Source organism: Solanum stenotomum, chromosome 9 (genome assembly GCF_019186545.1).
Source record: "Solanum stenotomum isolate F172 chromosome 9, ASM1918654v1, whole genome shotgun sequence".
Taxonomy (NCBI): Eukaryota; Viridiplantae; Streptophyta; class Magnoliopsida; order Solanales; family Solanaceae; genus Solanum; species Solanum stenotomum.
The window spans coordinates 19,406,730-19,429,506 of NC_064290.1; the positions used below are offsets into that span (position 1 = coordinate 19,406,730).

At 34.6% G+C, this 22,777-nt stretch overlaps 1 protein-coding gene across 1 annotated transcript; it reads right to left on the reverse strand.

Moving 5' to 3' along the window:
- Positions 1-2,295: 2,295 nt before the first annotated feature.
- On the reverse strand, positions 2,296-4,642 carry LOC125875967 (IQ domain-containing protein IQM4-like). The gene is made up of 7 exons (XM_049557049.1): positions 4,227-4,642; positions 3,972-4,152; positions 3,788-3,876; positions 3,590-3,677; positions 3,253-3,483; positions 3,048-3,149; positions 2,296-2,951 (listed from the first exon to the last, which is right to left on the reverse strand). The coding sequence occupies exons 1-7, from the start codon at positions 4,529-4,531 to the stop codon at positions 2,547-2,549; spliced, it is 1,401 nt and encodes a 466-aa protein (XP_049413006.1). The 5' UTR covers positions 4,532-4,642; the 3' UTR covers positions 2,296-2,546.
- Positions 4,643-22,777: the final 18,135 nt, after the last annotated feature.

Below are 22,777 nucleotides of genomic sequence, written 5' to 3' on the forward strand. Positions count from 1 at the left end.
ATATATTTTATAATAAAATACTTGTAAAAATAAATTGTATTAGTTATTTTAGGTTGCTCAGTCTCTTCGAGAAAGTGCATACACTCTTTATGTATGGTGGACAAAAAGTGATGTAATAATATCAGTTCAAGATTGTTTACTCGGGTAATATGACGCTCGCATAGTTAAGGTGTCTTTTTGAAAATTTGGGACAAGTTCAGTTGTCACTTTATGTTCTTTCTCTTAATTTAATAAATGTGAAACTTGAATTAGAGTGACAACAAATCCACTATTTATGAAAAAAAGATATATAAATAGATAATAGTAATTTCAACAATAAAACATATAATTTTATTAGTAATTATCGAAATCCGACAATAACAAGAATAATGTAGTCATAGTGGTAAAATAATAATGAAAAATGAAATTTTTTGATACATTTTAGAAGCTCTAAAACAATGAATTAAAATAAAGGAGGGTCAAAATTGCCAATCCACAATGGTCTACAGTATCATTAGATCCATTCGAACTTAATTTTGAGTAACTAGATGACCAAGAAATTTGATCTCCTTTTGAGAAAACTCACACTTCTCCATTTTTACATAGATTGTGTATCCCCTCAAATGAGACAACACCACACTTAAGTGTTTCACATATTCATCAAGAGTTGGACTATAAATGTAATGGCACAACCCGCTAGTGATATTGTCTGCTTTGTGTCTAGGCCCGCACAAATTTAAAATGTGTCACTAGTTGGTAAGACCTGCTTAATTATATATCAAACATCTCTCCTGTGTTTTACCGATGTTGGATTTCTTATCTTAAGCTGGTGTGTCACATACACCCTTTCTATGGACTCAGCGTCCTAGCTGAGGTTTGCCCCACCGAATGGGATTTGCTTAGACTCAGCATTGAGGTTTGCCTAGCCTTATCGGGATTTGCCTAAACTCAATTGAACTCTGACGCACATCAACAAGGCTGCCACATGAGTGACTCTGATACCATTTGTAATGGTCCAGCCTGCTAGTGATATTGTCTGCTTTTGGCCTAGGCCCGCACAGATTTAAAACGTGTCACTAGTTGGTAAGGTCTGCTTACTTATATATCCAACATCTCTCTTGTGTTTTGGTGTGAGATTTCTTATCTTAAGTTGAGTGTCACAATAAATGACAATATCGTCTAAGAATACTACCATAAAGTCATCAAGATACTCAAGCAATATGTCATTCATTAAGTTACAAAAGGTAGTCGGGGCATTGGTAAGCACAAACGGCATTCCAAGGAACCTAGACGATCTATATTTAGTTACAGATGTTGTCTTAGGCTCATCGGCCTCTGCTATCCTAACCTGTCAATAGCGTGCCCTAAGATCTAACTTAGTAAACTAGCATACCTTCCTCATCCTATCCATCATATCCAGCACCAAGGGAATCGAATATTTGTCCTTCCCTATCGCCTTGTTCAAAGCCCTGTAGTCCACACACATCCTCAGCATCCCATGCTGCTTCTTTTGGAACAAAACAAGTGCACCATATGGAGCCTTAGAAGGATGAATCAGACCATGATCTAGCAACTTGTTCAACTATTTACGCAACTAAGCCAACTCCTTAGGAGCAATACGATAAGGAGCCTACGCAGAAGCAATTGAACCTGGAAGCAACTCAATCTTATGATCAATGTCCCTCCTCGGCGGCATTTTCATAGGCACCTCCGGTGGCATCAAATCAAGGAACTGTTTAAGCACTTTTGCCACACAAATCAGGCACTTCAACTTTGACATCAGGTTTTATCATGACCAAGGCAACAAGAAAGGTTGTTTCTCCCTTCCCCAAGCCTTTGTCAACAACAATAGCAGACAACATAGCACCCCTGCCCTTTGCAATTTTCCCCGCTTCTCCGTATGGATGAACAACTTTTATGAAACTTGGATTGCCTTCATTCATGATCATCAGTCCATCAAGGTGAGGCAAAGGAATAAATATAACCTTCCTTAAGAAGTCAATCCCAAGTATGATCTCAAAATCTCCAAGTGGAATCACCATTAAGTTGTGTTTTCCCATCCAATAAATCACCATTAATTCATTATATATCGATTTCTCTCTTTTTTCCCCTCCTCACTGAGTTGTATGTTCGTGAGAGCAATTTGATATTTCACTATCGATCTGTAATGTACTTTGTCCTTTGATCTATCGTCAAAACAACATTGTATTTCTTTTATGAAAAATCTCAAGTAGGCTTTTCCCTATCTGTTGCAAAATGGATACACACATTGAGTGTCCAAAAAACAAGCATGAGGTGAAATATCACAAAGAGAAGTGTATCCAATAAAACTGTTATTTGGTAACTTTCTTAAATAAAAAGTTTCTATTTTCAGATTATTTTAACAAAAAACCTCTATACAAAGGAATAAAGATCATGTCTTATCTTATTTCTAAATTCAAATGCAATTAGATGGAACACTATCTATAGAATACAAATATGAATGAACAAATAAGTTGAAGATTTGAGTTAGTTTGTTCCTCCCGCAGGCTAATTTGCTGTGTGGAGTCAAGGGGGTCAGTCACTTCTTAGCTAGGCACAGAAATTGGTGTCCGGGGACTCGGTAGTCCCATATGTGCAATCCTAGGTGATAGCCTAATGTTTGGGCTTGGCCTTGGTGAGGGGATTGGACCAGAGAAGTTGAAGCCTCCATTGACCACCCGAGGCGACAAATTAACTTGTTCAAGTGCTCGGAATTGTAGTTCTGTAGGGTAATCCCTAACGCAGCCAATACGAGGTCCAGTTCCACTTGTCCATTTGCTAGACAAATGTTTGGAGAAGCTAAATGCTTGTGCTTTCTTATTGATGATGATATCCTCTGGTTTCTTGGATTTCGATGTGCTTCTTTCTTCAGATTCTTTAACAATTGAAAGATCAACAGATGGTTGGCTGTTTGACGCCTCTGAGAGATTGTCGTCATCAACTGCACATCTCTGTTTAAGAAAATAAATCATGTATATGACAGTTAGCAATGTTGTTGAACATAACACCATATATATAGTACGTCAACTATTTCAACATTTACGTACCTTAACATTTGTAAGATCAACTTTGTGCTCTTCAAGAAAGCTAATGAACTCCTTGAAGTTCTCTTCAGTTGGGTGATAATGACCACTGTATGGCCAAATAGCCTGCAGAAGACAACATATACATAGACAAGATAAGTATATTTATCTTCGCTACGGATCTGTTTGTTGTGTGTATATGGATATTGTTGGATAGTTAGTTAATTACCTCCAGAATTCCAGAATGAGCAACTAGTCTTCCAGCTGCTGTGATAGCACCACCTGATAGAAAACTAGAATGTTGGAATGTGCCCTTTTGCTTCTTTCCTACATATAATGTTCTTGTTGTGCTAAGAACAAATATCGACTTTGAACCCACTACTGACTGAACTAATACACCACTTTGTTTATATACAAGCTTCCCATTCTCAATGACTACTTCATATGATTCGCGCTCCTTCTGAAATTGTAAAGCATAAGCAATTAAGTCAAAAAGAAGTTCAAACACATCTAATGATCCATAGACAAAGCATACATCCGGTTAATTAAGTTGCATAAGAACTTACCGGTCCGAGATACTTGATGCATTGATGGTGCAATTTTGTCCTTGGACATTTCTCGAGGTTTATTTCTTTCCCATCTCCAACGTCCAACCTTAATCGCAAGAAAAAAAGAAGGGAAAACTGATCAGATTGGAGAAAATTTCACCACAAATTCAACTTTCTCAAAAATTTAGTATGTTATATTCGCGATGAAGTACTCACCAGTAGAAGAAAGGCTGAGAGCTTTCGCTCAAAAACCACAAATCATAATAGAAGTGCAAGTTGTGGCCATATCGGTGTCGTGGATCAATCTACACAGAAACAAAACGAAGAGTCAATTGCTAGATCATACGAAAACTTAACTTTAGCTTATATGAAAGAAAAATCAATTATTTGCCCAACTTACAGCTTCTAGCCAATGCTGCAGAGCCAATTTTTGAGCCTTTTCATCTTTGGACAATCCTTTTCCAACCTTAGCAGCTCTTGTACGTGCTCTAGCCCATCGAGAAACAGCAGTTTCCGGCTTTTCAACGTTGAAAAATGAAACAGAACTTCTCTTCAAAGCTGCAAAATCTAATGCCTTCCACCTACATACATGTACGATTTCTTCAATAAACATAAAATTGAGATTGAAATGGAACAGGATTATTATAACACGAACCATAATTCTTCTACAACAACAGCACAATCAGCTAGATTTCTTCTAGTCCTGTAACTCTTGTATACTTTTTGAAGCTTAACAGCTGCAGCATCGAGTTCGCAAACAGGTCGTGGTGAAAACATGATAGCAGGTTCAGGAAGGGCGACAACAGAATCTTGAACTTGAACCAGATTTTTGAATGACAGTGTTGTCTGTAGCATAAGTTTTAGAGGCTCGCAATTTGTTACATTTATCGAATTCTTCTTCGTCGTCATCATGGTTTCTGACTCTCTTCCTTTAAAACTGTTTGTTCTTATCACTGTCATCTTTCAGTTTTACCCCCAACTATTCTTTACAATATAAGATAAACACAAGAACAAAGGAAAACTTTGAAACTTTTTTTTTTTTTTTATTGTCTTTAAAAATCTTCAAGTTTTTTTCACAAAGATATCTCTTGACTATACAACCTTGGTAGTTATATATATGAGAAGATTCAAGCGTGGATTTGTGGAAAAAATAATTAAAATTAGCAAGTGGACCAGGGAACTGTACTGTAACTGGTCTTTTATTGTTTTTTCTTTTGTGGTCGTCTCAGTTTGAATTGACTTATTTTTATAATTTTAACTTAAAAGTAAAGTGTTTATAAGTACTTTTAAATATAGTAAAAAAAATTCAAAAGTATTTAATATAATTATTTTAATTTAAAAATATCTAAAATAAGTCTATCCAAACAGGTATCAACTGGTTTTTAAATCTACCGTACAGCGTACTGTGAACAGGAAATTGGAAAAGATTTAAGAAAACAATTTTTTAAACTTTGTAACCCACGAGTTGTTTGATCAATTCAAAGTTATGAAATTTCACTTTTTCTAACCCAAAAAATGAGACAATTTTAAGACTTTTTTGGAAAAATTAGGTGGTCAAAGAAAGTAAGCTCTAGGAGGTTTCTTGCATGTAACCCAGCCACAAGGACCCTTCTTTTCCCCCAGAAAGAAAGAAAGAAAAGAAAAATTTTAATTTTCTAGTAAAAAAATTCTTCTCAAATTCTTGGACTTTACATTGAAGTTAAAATCTCAACCGTCATCAATAATGATTGTGATAGAGAGATAAGTATTTTTTCATTTTTAATCAAAGATCTCAAATTCAAATCCCCCTTGATACTGAGTTGCTTTTATTAGGAAGTGTTTAACCCTCCAATATAGGAGTCATCGGCACAAATTTAAATTTAATCACATTCCAATATGAATACCATCGTAATAGTCAACTACTTGTCGAGAAGGGTCATGTAACGCGCCATAAATAACTAAACTGTGACGTGTCACGTGTTGTTTTGGCTTATCTCCATCTGTTTTCCTCATCTTCTAATGTTGAACAACCCCTGGCCTTAACTATGTTTTTATTTATAAACTATAGTATATTATTAATCAATTTATTTTCTAATAATAGTTGATTGAATCTACTAATTTAAAATGTGCAATTGGGTTGAGTAAAAAATCTATTTTAGATAAAAATGAATTAGTATATTATTAGTACGGCATGGAACAATTCCAAAAAAGATTTGTTCTAAACTGAAAAATGTGAACATGATTATTCAGATTCATATTTGGTAAACCTTTTTCAGTCTTTCTATTTTTACGTGTGTTCTCACTAGCTCAAGTACTTTCATATTGTATTTTACGCATGAAAATGTTTTAGCACGTGAAACAACAAGTTTCAAACACCTTGAATTCTGTAATTATATCATACAGGCACTATACAAGACTGAATAGCAAATTTCCTAATTTTGTTTTATTTATTTATATTTGTAAGGTCCGTTTGACCATGTGAGATAAAATTGTGATTTGAAATTATGAAATGAAATTGAACTTTGTATGGACATACAAATTGAATTTTGAAGTTGTATTGTTTGATCATAAACAAAAACAAATCTCACAAGTTGTGAAAACTATTAAAATCACCTCAATTTTTTTTTATACAACTTTACCAAATAAACAAAAGTTCATAACAAAAAGTATAATCAACTATCACTAAGTTATTCTAAGAAAAATAAAATATTTATTGTCGAACTTTAATTTAGTTCAATAAAATGTAAAATTGAACATGAGTTGTAGTAATATATCAATTCTCTAATAAAATTGAACATGGTCAATGCCATTAGTAAATAGTAAATATATCTTCATGTTCATATTCCATTAATATTTATCACTCCTTTAATATTCTTGCAAAAGAATATGCAAATATAAAATGATCAATTTTATTTTTACAAAATATAAATTTGTGGAATAACTTTTGCGCTTATTGCTAGAGTCTGTGTCGTTGGGATAAGGGTCATTATATTTGATCTCCTTATATGATTTTGTACAATTTTCTTTTGATAAACTAATTTTTGAAGTCAGATTAATTTTTTATTATGTAATTAAAGCATGATTCATCCTAAATTATCATTTTCAATGTGGGCTCTATCTGATATCTTTGTTGCTTATGATCAGATAGTTGTCTTAAATATGACTTCGATAATTTTCTGATGTTAGGTCATCATATTAAACTGTTCACACTCAAAATGTCTTGGCATGAGTATGAAGAGTCTCATATCTTCGTTGTTTATAGGGTAATATAATTTACATAAATCTCATTAGTGATAAGAGCTAATTACATTATATTATTTTCCTACTTTTTTTAAATTATCAAAATCTCTTAAAATTGATGGATTTCGAATATATTACTAGACTTCCGGATACATCCCTTAAAATTTATTGAATTTTAGATACATCACTGACTTTTGGACATCACTGAACATCCAGATACATTGGTGAGCGATGTATCCGATAGAGGAGAGATGTACCAGGGAGGGGATAGGACATCTGAATACATCACTGGACTTCTGGATACATCAGCAAACATCCAGATACATAAGTGAAGAATGTATCAGAGAGGGAGGAATGTATTCGAGAGGAGAATAGGAATGTATCAGCGAGAGGAAATTTTTAATTTTTTTTAAATAATAGATAATTTTAAATATTAAATAGATATGTATTTAAGTAATTTTTCCATCATTTAAACCATCTTCATCTCTCTAGCTAATTTTCAAAGTTTCAGTATACACGAACATATATTATAAGTTGGAGCACCTAGTAGTATTAATAATGGTCAAAATCAAAAGAGATTGGTCATGAGTCAATGCAAAATTATGACCATTTTGGATTCTTAAGATATTTAAAAGAGGACTGACCATACCCTGTTAGGCAGTAGGAGTTATGTTAGGGCCGCCAGCCGTATTTTGAGGTTTTGGGAGAGTAGATGAGACGTTAAGCATCGTTGATTAGTTTGGTCAACCTGCTACGTATCCCGATGAATAAATTAAATATATAGAAATATTTTGGGAAACTTACATAAATTTTATTACTTAGATATACATTAATTCGTAATATTTTATATTTTATTATATTTTGATGCGTCTATATACATGAGGTCAATATTAAGTATATTTTGTTCTCAATACACTGTAATCAAGATAATTCACATGCTTCTGAAATACATAACAAATCTCGTTTGTCTCCTCCCATCGCGTTCAATATTCTCCCATGTATCTGAGGATCGACTGGAATATATGATTATCTTGTTCGCCTCCCTTCCCAACTCGTTCCCCTTTTTCTCTATTCTAGTGCGTCTAGTAGTAAATATGTATTTATCTAGGTGTACTTTTTTTAATATGTAATACAAAATTCTTAATTAATAATAAAAATGTAATATGTGATAAAATATGTAATATTTTAAAAGTATAAATCATGATAGTGTATGTATAGTAGAGTATATTCTAACGGACTCAAGTTTTAGACCATACATAATTTGCCCATTTTATATAATCTTTAGATATACTTTTTCACTCATTAAGAAGTTATTAAGAAACATATTGTTAACTCCGTTTCTCTTATTTTCTGTGAATTCTAATTTGGTTTGTTAGACAGGTAGCGAATTATGCTCTTTTTTTTTTATTTAAATTGGATGGGATTAGAAGAAGACCATCTCAAAATTTTCATTATTGAGATTTTTTAGTACACTTCTTTAAAGTTGAATCTAAACTTTTTAAATCATGTTGATTGTTAGTCGATAAATTTGAATCAATTATTGAATTTGAAGTTCAAATTGTGAGGTAGGCATCTTTGAATCTCGAAACTCAAGAGATGTCATATAAATTAGAATACAAAATGAGTATATATTTATATTTCGCGTAAAAAGATTTAATTTGTGTTTGACCTATTGGAACTGCATGCATTGCATTCTGCTTTGTAGAACAACACAGGGGCGACTCTTTGCTTACAAAAAATGGGTAAATTGTGCATTATAACAAATTATTAATTCAAAATAAATGATATAGCTACAGTTTCATTTAATTTCAATTCGCAACAAACTTTTTGCCATTCGCCTCTCTCCCCTCTTTCTGAAATCTCGCTCGTCACTCTCCTCTTTTTCAGTTAGCTGATCTCTCTTGCCTCTCTCACTTTATACAAACACAAATGTATAATTTATGTTTGTGTTTGTGTTTGTATAAAGTGAGAGACACTGTATATACAAATACATATCTCTCTGTCCTATACACTTGTAATTATACAAATACAAATCTTCCCTTGTCCAATTCTCTTTTGACTTTCTTTCTCTCGCTTTATACAAACAAAAATTATACAAAATACAATGTATAATTTGTGTTTGTATAAAGCGAGAGAGATTTGATATACAAATACAAATGTTTAACTCGATTCAATTATATACGAATTCAAATTTTATGCAGTTATACAAACACAATCATTGATACATATATAGTAGTTACATATATACAATTATATAACCGATATACATATACAATTCACCTCTATCCACTCTCTGCCCTCTCTCGCTCACCTCTCTCCCCTCTCGCTCGCCACTCTAGCCTAAAACAAAAAACATATACATATACAAATGCAATTTTCATAGACACATACAAATTAGAGTCCAATTTATACAAATCGCCACGATTTATACAAATCAGATGCTCCATAGCTAGCATAATTTGGCTATGGAGCACAAATAACAAAATTATAATTATAGAGCGATAATATGATTTTCATTTTTGCTATTCCTAAAATTTACTCTACAAAATTGAGGCATAAGTCTTAGGCCTCCAATTTTTGGGCCTCAATTATTTATCAAGAATAAACTTTGTGTTATCAATTATTTATAATAAAAAGAATCTTTTTTTAAAAAAAATAATTTTATTATTTTATTCTCTTTAACTTCACTCAAACAGAAGAAATTAATTCTTTTCTGTTTTCGCTAGCACTCATATTATTTATCTTCTTGCATTCTCTTTCATCAAATCTTTGATAAGTTAGAGTATTAATGTTCTGTAAACAATATGAGTTAGTAAAAAATTATTGACAAAGGGGAATTGCAAATTCTTTTCTTATTTCTTCTTAAATTTTTAAGCATTACAATAAACATACTAAAGTAGGTATACCAAGTTATCGACTTCTTGAATCAAATTTTATGGTTCTAACTCTTATCTTTATTTAAAGTTTGTCAACTTATTTACTCATAGAATTATGTTAACAATTCATATAATGATTGCCTTAGTAAAATGATGTTTTCCAACGTTTAATTGATGATATCTTACCTAAAACTAATAATTTTAAAAAAAGGTATTTGAAGAAACAAAAAAGGGTTAAATATACCCATGCACTATTGGAAATAGTTTAAATATACCCTTCGTTATATTTTCGGGCTAAATATACCCTTCCTATTATACTTTTGGCACATACTTACCCTTATAACTAACAGTGGGACACGTGAACGGGTAAGATTAAAAGAACTCATCCAATTTAAGTCATACCCGATTATAAGTTAACCCGCCCCACCAAATCAATTTTCCCCAACACATTAATATTACCCGACCCAATTTAAACTTCAAACATAAAAATCTAATGAAGGTGTTTTATTTTGTTTATGATTTGAAAAAGAGTGTCCAGGTTAATGTTTAGCTGAGTTTGGGTCTTCTAACGTGGGTTCTGCTAATATGTTACCTCTACAAGTTAGAAAAATAAATTTTAAATAAATACATATGACATTTGTTTAGACTTTAGGCTTCTAATTAAAATTTCACTTTAGGCCTCTAATTATATTGAGCCGCATTTGTCCCTGACCTCCAAACTCCTCAACTGCTTTCTACAAACAACAGTTTGTTCCTTCTTAGCAGCCTAAGTTGTTAGAGTAGTTTTATTACTAATACTTGTTTATTTACCAACACCAATAATTAGAAAAATTGATCATATCTTATAAAGACCTGAAGTAGACGGATTACCAACTGCAGCCTACCATCATTTGACTTCTTATTAGTTATTATTACTATATTATATGTGTTTTTATATTATTCTTGTCAATTAATTGAATCCAAGACCAGTTGACCATTAACTTCTAATTTCTATATTATTGCCTTCCACGAACCCCGATAGAATCTTTAGGAACTCACCAATGAATGAAACATTTTATAATTATAAACAAAATTAAATTGCAAAGTGAATGGTATTAGGTAGACACGGATCTATTGACTTTAATACAAATTCATCAGTAGGGATTGACATCGAATTAGGACGCACATTCAATTAGTTCAAAATGTGATTGACATCGAGTTAAAGAGCACACTCAATTAGTCCAATCCATTTTGGACTAACTTGATTCCATTTACAAGAATTTTGTTTCATAAGTAATATACGGTCATCAAATAAAATTTTGTTTTATTTAATTCGATCTAATTGTTAGTCAAATACTATTGAACAAAATGAGAAACATAAAAAAAAAAAAAACTAAAATTTTGAATATGCTATTAAACCTCTTTCAATCAAACATAATATACTTAAAGCATGGTAACTAGCTAATTGTAACTTATGATGAGTTCTATAATAAATGAAAGCCAAAAACAGGTTTTAAAAGGGACGTTTGCCCTTCCATCAACAATATATACAAGTAAAGAAAAAAGTATTTGAGGATATCAATTCTTTAGTGCACCGAAGAACAAAACTTTATGAGTTAGATTTTGGGAAAATTTCATAAATAGCTAAAATAGGAAACATAATAAGATTCCTTAACTATAATGATCCGATGGGTCATTTTTGGAAATTTTCATAAAATAACCATTTTGCCTCTCCCGATATTGACCCCGAGTTATTTCTGTTTGAGTTGTGAAAGTCGGGTTCGAACATTGAGTAAAAAGTTGTGAATTTTTGTTCGTTTTGAGTTTGAAAGACTAAAGTTGTTAAAAAGTGGTTTTCAGTGTTTTTTGGAGTTTCGAGTGTCGGAATGAAATTTCATCGATTTCAGTAATCCTAGAATGTGGAAATTGGTCTATGAGGGTTGTCGGTTTCAAATTCAGAGTCTTTTTGAGGATTTGAGGTCCTAAGTTGAAAATTTGTAAAATTTTAGCATTTGGATTGACTTTGGTCAACAATGGGGGTTCGGATGCTCGGATTGGAATTTCAAAAGTTCTATTGGATTCAGGGGATGATTGTAGGCCGATGTGAGGTCTTGGTTGATTTTTCAGAGGTCCCGAGCTTGTTTTGGTCTTTTTAGGTGTTATGTTAGTTTCTTGTGACTGTCACAGATGTCGGGTCAAGGAGACCTCAGATTCGTAATTTAGTGGTTTCATTATGTCCGAAATGTTGAGTTTAGTCAATTTGCATATATGGTTTGAGTGTACAGGTTCCGTACGAATCTCAAGGGTCTATTCGCTGATTTGTCTTTTATTGTGTTTTACTGGTGTCTGCAGGCTTCGCTTTTGCGAAGACTTGTTCGCATAAGTGAACTTCGCAAAAGCAAAGGAGCCTTCGCTTTTGTGATAGGTGCCACTTTTGCGGGGTACGCAAAAGCGAACTTATGGTTCTCTTTAGTGATGTTCACTTAAGCGAACCTGAGTTCGCTTTTGCGACATCTGAGAGAGGTTTTAAGCAAAAAAATTGGGGTGTAAGTCCTATTTTCCTTTTTTGACCTTTGTAAAACCCTTGAAGGTAGGGGTGTACAAAACCGAACCGAAAATCGAACCAAACCGCAAACCGAGAAAACAAACCCGACTAGTGGTTGATTTGACTTGGTTTGGTATTGAAAAAAAACCCGACTATATTTGGGTTGGTTTGGTTTTAACTAAAAAAAATCAACCCGAGACCAAACCAACTCGACATTATATATATAATTTTAAAATTTTATTTTATACATAAAAATATTTACTTTGATATAATTTTTAAATATTTTTTATACTTTTTCATAGTTTTTATCTTTTAATATATTATTTCAAGTTTGAAACTTAGAATTCTGAATGGTTCAATAAAGATTATAGTCCACATATGTTTTTAATTATAATAAAGCTTAAATCAAAATCAAATTAATACTAATGCAAAATGAAAAGAATGACAATAATATTGAATATTTGTTCTTTGGATTTACATTGGTTTAGACAATTCAAATACATAATCTAATTTTAATTTGCTTTAATATTTAGTCTTGTAACTAAGTAGTTATTAAACTTATTTTAGCATGATTTAGTACTTTTAAATTATGATAATTTTCATTATGACTTGCTAATTTACAATATTTGTTTTACGTGATTTCATTATTATTATTTTTTTGTTGGATATTTTAGTGTCATTACTCATATTATATTTTGTGTTATTTTCTTAAGAAACACCTTAGATAGTTGTATTTTGGTAGGACTAAAGCAATATTTGAAGTACAAGTAAATTATATGTTTGTATGAATACTTAGATTTAAAAATCCGACACAAATGGTTTGGTTTGATATTTGAAAAACCTGAACCAACCCGGTCATGTACACCCCTACTTGGAGGCGATTTCAAAGAGATTCCTTGTGCTAAATCATTTGGATAAGCTTTTGTGACCCTAAAACTTCATTTTCCATTAATCATTTATGAATTTTAATATCAAAACTTGAGATTTTAATTGGCAAATGGCAAGGTTTTTCAAGAACTTGAGTTCTAAACTAAACTGGTGATTGTGATATGATTTTAAGTCCTTTTTCGAAATGGTTTTCATCAATGAGTTTCAAATGCCTTGGATAATATTTAAGATTTTTTGGATTCAAACCTCAATTTTGGAATTGGGTTTTTGAGTTGATTGACCCATTTTTCAAAGTATTTTTTATATGGGTATTGTTATTTTCGAAATCTCATTGTGATTACTTGATTGAATTAGATTGTGTGGTTTTAGACGTTGTTTGGAAAGGGAAGACCCCAAGTCTTGAATTGACTAAGTGATTGAATTGAAGCAAGTAATCTCCTAAACCTTGTAAATCTAGTAAAATCGTGTATTTCCTTTCATTGTGTATATTTGGAAATAATGAGAATGAGGTGATGGGTTCATTGTTCCACTTGACTAACCTTAATAAATAGAAAATAGATTAATGAAAAGGCAACATGTTGATCATAATGCTTTGTGAATTGCCTTATTGTGGACCCTATTTGGTTGATTGATGAAATGCTTTGATGACATCAATGTGTACTTGAATCTAGGGGTGAGCATGGTATGGTATATACCAAATTATCATACCATACCAAAAATTTAATACCGCGATTTTAGTATTGTGGTATTTGGTATGACATATGGTATACATTTTTTTTCTTTTTTGGTGTTTGGTACAGTATTTAGTATCTAGAAATAACATACCGAAATACCGAATATCATACCGAAGTATATATTTTAATAGATAACATATATATATATATATATTACTAAATACTAGCAAGTATGCAACCTCATATTAGTATAAACAAAATGTTTAGAAGTTGAAACTTTGACTACTCTATTTTGATTAAAATGAAGTTGAAATTTAATTGATTAACAAAAGGAGTTGTTTGTGCTTTATTTTGAATATATATTTCTATATTTGTAATGTGTTAGTATGATACAATACAAACCCTTTTTTAATTATTGATGTCATAATACTCTATTATACGAGTATATATTAGAGAAAAGACATAATTTACCATTGAAGTTGTCCCGAATTTTTAAGAAGACACTTTAACTTTGCGGGTGTCCTATTACCCCATTGAACAACTTCAAAATAGTATGTATACCCCATTTTCAGTCAATACCACTTATACAAAAACATTTGTAGACTAACAATCCCTTGCCACGTGTTAAAAGTAATTTTTAATTATTTTTATTTGATTTCTTTGCTTTTCTTTTTCTGTTTTTCTTTCTTCTTCGCCTCAATTTCTGTTCTTCTGCGTAGCCAGTTCCTTCATCGTTGCTGCAACCGTCGTCAATCCCGTTGTGGTGTGACCGATTTTGCGGTAGCACTATCAATTATTTGTCAAACTATCACCAATTGATTTATTTATGAAAATAAACACCTTCAAATAATCAAAATCTAAATACTCAAAATATCACCAAGTTAAAATCTAAAATTTAAATCACCACATTCTCCCACTCCTTGCTACCAAATCGAGTTTCCCATAGTTTCACTACTCCCAAATCTCAATCTTGTTTTGTAGGAGGAAAAAAGTCACTGAACTAATTTATTTTTTCAAAAATAGAAGAAGAATAAGAATGAACACATAACATTAGTTTAGAAAAAACAATGACTAGAAAGGAAAAAGAAAAAAGAAAAAAAAATGAAGGAAGACATGGATGCCCTTTAAAATATGTGTAAGCTAATGATGGTAGGGAAGATGAGAAAAATATTTGAAAAAAAAGTTATAAAAAATTAATACATGAGTTTTTTATGTTTTTTTTTAAAAATAAGTCAAATTAGGAGTGCCATGTGGCAATTTTACGTTGGTATGAAGCTGTATCAAGAGTCCTTCACGCGCCCATATTTCGTGACAACACGAGTGGTGTTAAAATTAGTCAAAAGGATATATTTATTGTGGATTTAGATGGTTTCGTGGGGTAATAGGACATCCGCAAAGTTAAGGTGTCTTTTTGAAAATTTGGGAAAACTTCAGTGGTGACTATGTCTTTTCTTTATATATTAGCCAAAGTTGAACAAATAATGGTTACAGATTTACCATACCATAGTATACATAAACCAAACTTCAAAATACCGAACCATACCGAATTAAATTGGTATGTTAATAGTATAATGTTTTAAAAACTGAATACCGAAATTACGATATTGAAACTGTCAAATATCGTACCATACCATGCTCACCCCTACTTGAATCGCTTGAATTGTTGTCTCTTCTTTATGGTGTAAAATTTCATATGTGCATTGATATTATTGTGCACCGTGATTAGACATGTGATGGTATGTCGAAGGGAAATGGTTTCAACATGTAATATGATATAAAGCCTAAGGGAAATGGTTCCAACTAGTGATAATGTGCCAAAGGAAAATGGTTTACGCAAGTAATGTGACATATAGCCGAAGAGAAATGGTCCGCCTAGCTAGTGATATGATATCAAACCGAAGGGAAATGAGTCTGACTGGTGATAATGTACCGAAGGAAAACGGTTCCAGCAAGTAATTAGACATAAAGTCGAAGGAAAATGATTCAGACTAGTGATATGATATAAAGCCGAAGGGAAATGGTTCCGACTAGTGATATTGTGTCGAAGGAAAATGGTTCTGATGAGAGTTGACTATTATTACTTGATGCATTTTGATACTTGTGATTGATCTATTTGTTACTTGTGATTTATCTACTTGTTATTTGTGATTGACATACTTGATACCTGTTGATTGTTGAATTGTGCCTATTGAACTATTTGGTTAAGCCTTGTGAACAATGTATTGTAAAACTGTTAGGTTGGGATGATTTCTATGCAAGTTGTAGTTTGAGGAGGTTCGGTTGGGATGAATAAGTATTTGATGTACAACTAGTTTGCCTTATTTATTTGGTTACTTGCTGAGTACCGTGTTGGTTGGTACTGACTCTTAGCTTCTAAACTTGAATAGGTTACGAGCTCGGTACCGATTACTGTTCTTCTTCTCCTATTTCTGAGGCTTGTCAAAGAACTTTTGAGAGGTAGCTGCTTGTCATCTCGATGGACTCTTTTGTTCTTATTTTATGCTTTGTTCTAATATTGAATCAAAGACATTGAGACTTGTAATTATCTTTCATTTATGCACTTTATGTATTCGTGGTTTGTACATGTGACAACCAGGTTTTAGAGTTATAATAGAATGAATAAGTTTTCTGCTTTTATCTTGTTCTTGTTTTACTTTCCACTTTTCTTTCATTTTGTTAGGTTGAGGTTGACTTATTTTTGTGGGAATAGACAAGTGTCATCACGCCTATTTTTGAGTCGTGAGAAATGGTATCAGAACCCCAGATGCATAAGTCTCACGTGGGTACAAGCCAAGTCTAAGTAGAGTCTTGAGCAACGGTACTAAGACATTTGTACTTATCTTCGAGAGGCTATGTGGACTGTTAGGAAACTTCCTTTGGTCATTCTTTCTTATCGTGCTTGGTTACCTTCGGTAGTGCTAAGTTTCCGCATGTTGTTTTAGTAGATACCAAAGACCATAGCTTCTGTTTCCACTGGTAAATGAGAGGTAGTCCCCGAGGCAGTTGTTGAGGCCTTAAATAGGGGTAGAGGTAGAGCCCAAGCAAGAGATCGTGCTCATGGAGTAACACTAGTTAGAGGTCGTGCCCGTGAAGCGACACCAGCTAGAGGTAGAGCTAGAGATATTTCTCTTGAGCCACATGTTGAGGTTGTTGAGGACTAAGTTCTTCCCGAGTTGGGATCTCCTTTGTTTCGGGAGACTTTGTTGAGGATGATGGGTGTGTTGGAGAACTTTTCTCAGAGTTGTGCAACAGGTATGCCACAGGGTTCTCAATCGAGGATAAGGGTGCAGACTCTAGGTCAGCAACAAGTTCCAGATATTCATAATTAGGTGGGTGAGCCACTAGTGGATTCTGTACCGGTTGTTGGTGAACAGATTGTTTTTGAGGTCATTCTGACAACGGTGGATCAACAGTGTTATAAGAGATTTTAGAAGATGAAACCACCCCTTTCAGGGTTGTAAGAGCGAGGATGCTCATAAGTTCTTGACTTTGTGCCATGAGATGCTTGAGGTAATAGGTATGGTTGATGCTTGTAATGTTCATTTTATTGCTCTTCATGTGGACTCACCAAAGAGTGGTGGAGGACTTATGTGAGATTTAGGCCAATTAGATCTCCTCCTGCGGAGTGGATACGTTCTCCAATGCTTTCTAGGACGGTTTCATCCCTTGGAGCGTGAGATAGGAGAGCTGATTAAGGTTTGAGGGCTTGGCACAGGGAAGTTTGTTTAAGACTGAGTATGAGGCTCGTTTCGATGAGTTATACAAGCATACCATGACTATTATTTCAGATGAGGCGGAAAGAGTCCGCATGTTTGTGAGAGGGTTGACTTTGTTGAGGCAAAATTGATGGTTATGGAGGATTTTGAGGACCCAAGAGGGCCCGGTCGTCCAATTAGTTTTTGGTGCTTCTTCTGGAGGTAGGGGTTCACATAAAGTTAGCAAATCCTTTTAGCGTCAGGGACCTGCTCACACATCTATACCAATAGTTGAGAGTGGGAAGGCATCCCAATGATCATATGGCTCTGGCTAAGGTGGCCATGGTAACTTATCTAGTTCGGAGCAACAATTATCCATTCCGAGGTCTTGTTATGGGTGTGGCAATACGTGTCATCTAGTTTAGTAGTGTCCTTTACAGACTCACTCAGGTCCAACATACTCATTTAGTTACTCCAGTTAGAGATTCAGCACCTCCTGCCAGGGGTTGAGGATGAGGTCAGTCTAATAAAGGCGGCAGGGCTTCTGGTAAGGGTGTTATAGCTCCGCAGAGTGAAGGTTAGGGTTCTACTCAAACTAGTGGTGGTCGAGAGGGACAATGTTATGCTTTTTTGGGGGAGGCCTAAGGCCGACAGGTATTGTCCAGTTTTCCATTGACCTGCGTCTGTATGGCTTGATCCGTGTCTACTTTCTAGTATGTGTCTACCTGTTGCTGTCGGATTTGATATGATGTCTGACAGCATACCAATGCCTATTGATGTTTCTACACCAGTGGGTGAGTCCTTAGTGGTTGATCGAGTGTATCGATCATGTGTTGTTTCCTTGGCTGGATATGATTCTTGGGTAGACTTGATCATTCTGGGGATGGTAGACATTGATATTATCTTGGGTAGGGATTGGCTTTCATCGCATCATGCTATTCTTGATTGTTATGCTAAGATTGTGACCTTAGTAATATCGTGTGTCTGGAGAGTTGAGTGGACGGGTACTAGTGGTTCTTATCCTAGCAAGGTTATCTCCTATATTCGAGCTTAAGATTGGTTGATAGAGGGTGTTTGGCGTTCATTCGGGACACTAGTGTGGATCCACCTCACATGGATTCTTTACCCATGATTCAAGAATATGCAAATGTCTTTCCTACTAATCTTCCAATTGTTCCTCCTAATAGGGATATTGATTTTGCTATTGACTTGGAACGGGGAACCAAGACTATCTATATTTCTCCTTATCATATGGCTCTAGCAAAGTTGAAGGAATTAAAGGATCAGTTGCAGGATTTGTTAAGTAAGGTGTTCATTCTCCCTTGTGTTTCCCCGTAGGGTGCTCCTATGCTGTTTGTGAGGAAGAAGGATGGGACCATGAGAATGTGTATTGATTATCGATAGTTGAACAAAGTGACAGTAAAGAACAAGTATCTTCTTCCTCATATTGATGACTTATTTGTTTTCTAAGATCGATTTGAGTTCCGGCTATCATTAGCTGAAAATTAGGAAATCGTATATCTCCAAAACAGTTCTCATGATAAGTTATCGGTAATATGAGTTTGTTGTTGTCTTTCGATTTGAAAAATGCCCCTACAATGTTCATGGAGTTTATGAACGGGGTGTTCCCACTGTATTCCTTAGTAATAGTGTTCATTGATGACATCTTGGTGTACTCCGAGAATGAAGAGGACCATGTTCGATACTTGAGGACTGTGCTTCAAAGATTAAGGGAATAAAAGCTTTACGCCAAGTTCTCAAAGTACGAGTTTTGTCTTGATTCTGTTGCAATTTTGGGATACATGGTGTCCAAGGAAGGTATTCGGGTGGATCCAGCAAAGATTGAGACAGTTAGAGGTTGGACCAAGCTTACTTAAGTTATTGAGATTCAAAGTTTTGTGGGACTTGCGAGCTATTACAAATGATTTTGTCAGAGCTTCTCTACCATTGCATCTCTTATGACCAGATTGTCTCGACAGAGTGTGAGCTTTCGGTGGTCTGATGGGTGTGAGGAGAGCTCAAGACATTGTTCACTTTGACTCCTATTTTGACTTTACCCAAGGAGGGTATAGACTTCACCGTTTAATGTGATGCTGATGAGTCGGGAATTTTGAATCATTTAGGGCTTCATATTTAAGGAATTAGTGTCCTCAATGCCTATTTTATGCTCATAATTGATATTAAAATGTTAATTTTCAGCAATGAAGGCAAAAGAGCAAGGCAAGGACATTACAAGGTAAAAAGAAGCGAAAAAAATTAAAAAAATTAAAGGAAAGCAAAGCTGGTACTCGACAAAACCACTCGGTGAGTCGCCAAGTGGACCTTCAGCTCGCCCAAAGTTCCAGCAGGCCAACCCATGGTCAAGACCAACTTGGCGAGCATATTTATGGTTCAGCTATGCGCCGAATGGATCGGCGAGGTCAATCTCGATCTCCTAAAGTTACATAAAAAAGGTGGTGAAAGGCTAAGACAAGAAGGCGATGGAAAGAAGGACTCGATGTATCATCGACCAGGTTGGCGAAGCCTGACTTGCTTGGCCAAGTGACTCCGATGCTGAAATTTTGGGAACGTATAAATGTGATATTTAAAAGGAGAAAAAGAGTTGCCACATTGTCCAGTTCTGGGTTTTTGATCTTCAACATTCTAAACAATGTTCTTACACTTTTTGAGTAGAGACTTAATGTTTATTTGAATTTTAGCTTCAAGTTGAGCATCTTGAGACTTGTGGATTGTTGCCCAACCTGATGGAAAACATAGTTGGTAACGACTTCTTGTTCTTTATTATGTTTGGCAAAAACTTCCATTCTTGGGGGTGTGATTATGTAGTTTAATGTCTCAATTAGCTTATGGGTGTTAATATTTACTTATTTTATTGTTGATTCGAAGTGGGTTCAACTAATAGTTTGTGTTTAAATTGATGAATTGTAGTTGCAAATACAATTCTAGTTTAGTACTCTAAGCTTGCTTGAGAAAAAAGTATTAGAGTTAAAACTATTAGTTGATGATTGTAGTGATTGTGTTGTTACGTATTTAGCTTGAGAAAGTGGGTCTGAATGTGATCCTACAAATCTAGCTTGAAAAAGTAGATTGATTAAGGTATTGGGTTGTTAATATGTGTTGTGCTTGTCAAGGTTCGAGATAACTCGCTTGATTCGTGAAATTTGATTGAGAAATGACTATTACACCTAAAGCCTAACCTATCCACTGAGGTTCAACGACTTTTAGTAAATAGTAATCACCCATTTTGCGAATTTCGTATTCTATTTATTACACTCCCAGGAAACCCTCTCTACTTGTTTACTCCCGGTTATTTGTAGTTGTTAATTGGTTACTCAAATCCCCCCATTTGACATTAATTGTCAAAACCTTGTGATTTAATTATTTTTTGTGAAATTTCTACTTCTACAAACAATTAGAACACTATTTTACTTCTTAATCACAATTTTTATCGTATCACTCCCTCTGGGATCGATCCCAACTCTTAGTTAGGTTTATGCTTGTTAGCGACTGCCTACAATTAGAATCGGATGAAGTGTAGTTGAGGGTTTAGTTTTTGTTTTGTTATTTGAATAACAGTTGTTAGATGTGCAGGTTGAAAATTCAAAATTTGGGAGAAATAAGCAATTGGGTGAGCTCAAGTACCATTTGGCGAATCACCAAAACGGTCAGCGATCCCGATGTGGATCACCTTTTTGACCAACCTAAGTGTTAGATTTTTGGTAATTTCAGCTGACAAAAGAGTCATTCGGTACATCACCAAATGGGTTGGCAACATAAGTGGATACTGTCGATCGAGGCGTGAACCGAAGGATCCAAAGGGGTTCCAACTGTATTAAAGTCAAATCTCTCATTTATTTTGCATTTTTGACTCTTGCAATCTTATACTTCCAATTTAGATCATGTTTTGCTTAATATCTTCGTGTGGGTGTCATTGCTTGGTTGGAATTCGCGTTTGCTTTCATATTTGTTTGCCTAAATTTTGAGTCTAACTACTTTTGAGGTTGGTGTCCCGAACTTGTTTTTATTTCTCACCATTTCATATGCATGCTCGTATAATTGTTAGATCTATTTTATGATCTTGTGTATTTGGTTGATTGTGAACTATGGGCTACTGTTTATCGTGTTAAAATTCTGGTTTAGCCTTTTATATTTTGAAGTTTGTGTCTTAATTGCTTAAAATTTGCGGGTGTGTGGTTGTAGCATGTTGGGTCTGGTGTGGGTGAAGTCTAAGTAACCCGAATTGGATTGATCGACTGAATTTCCCTAATAATAGATCAGGTGATGTCATTCTTAAGGGAAAAAGACGTTGATTGGTCGATTTTAGACAAATCAGGGTAAGTTTGAGTACCTCGAGATCCTTATTGATGTGGGTCTAGGTTTAATTGCATAAAATAGGGCTTTAATTTTATTATCGTGGGCTGTGGATTGAAAATTGAAGGTCGGGGTCAAAATTTGGCACAAGAGACCAGTCGACGAGCTTAGTCGAGCTAGCCGAATGACTCGACAGTTCGCCAATTGACCCCTCACATCGCCTTTTTGCTCTAAATTTTAGCTATTGGATTCTATAACATTCGGCAATACGCCTGAGCTCGCCGAATGCCCTTGGGAACGCCTTTCCTCGAACCTTCTTTTAAAATTCTTTTTGTGAAATTTGGTAAGCTAATTTTAGATCGCCGATCTTGTTTGGCGACTCGTCTAGTGACCCTGAACCTCACCAACTTGTTCTGAATTCTGTTCATTTTATTTCTGTTACTTTTGGCGAGCTCTTTAAGGCTTGCCGAGCTGGTTGGCGAGTTTTTTTGCAAATTTTAAAATCAATATTTCACTAACCTATTTCTGCTACATTTAAGTAATCTGTGCTGTCTTGCAGACATGGGTAGACCCTAAGTGCCCAGGAAGAATGAATCACCTAGAAAGCGGGCAAGAGGAATAGTAATTGCCGAGAAGGCTGCCCTTCAACGATCAACGCGACCTAAACTTCCTCTAATAGGGGGGAAAGACATAGCCAAAGGGAAGAAACCTACAGAGCTAAGCTTGAGTATTTCTAGCTCCGACATCATGGGGATACACTCTACCCACCTCACCACTTTGGAGTCTGATCGTGAGAACAATTCGGGGTGTAGATCGCCAGTATATGAGTCAGAGCCGGAAGATGACCAAACTATGCAGCGGAGACAGGCTGAGTTGTGCTGCATGATTCAGCTAGACTCCCTGTCACTCCGGCACCTCCTCTACCTGTAGCACATATAACTAAAAAGGTACCACCAGTGCCCAGGTACAGGCACATCTGCTTCGCTAGATGAATAGATGGAAGGCCGCCAGGTTGCGTA

Excerpts from the sequence above, each read along its gene's own strand:
- LOC125875967 (XM_049557049.1), bottom strand. The coding sequence starts at position 4,531 with ATGACAGTGATAAGAACAAACAGTTTTAAAGGAAGAGAGTCAGAAACC. Across the intron at positions 3,484-3,589 it reads GCATCAAGTATCTCGGACCG|AAGGAGCGCGAATCATATGA; the intron begins GTAAGTTCTTAT and ends TTACAATTTCAG. Across the intron at positions 2,952-3,047 it reads TTGATCTTACAAATGTTAAG|AGATGTGCAGTTGATGACGA; the intron begins GTACGTAAATGT and ends TTTCTTAAACAG.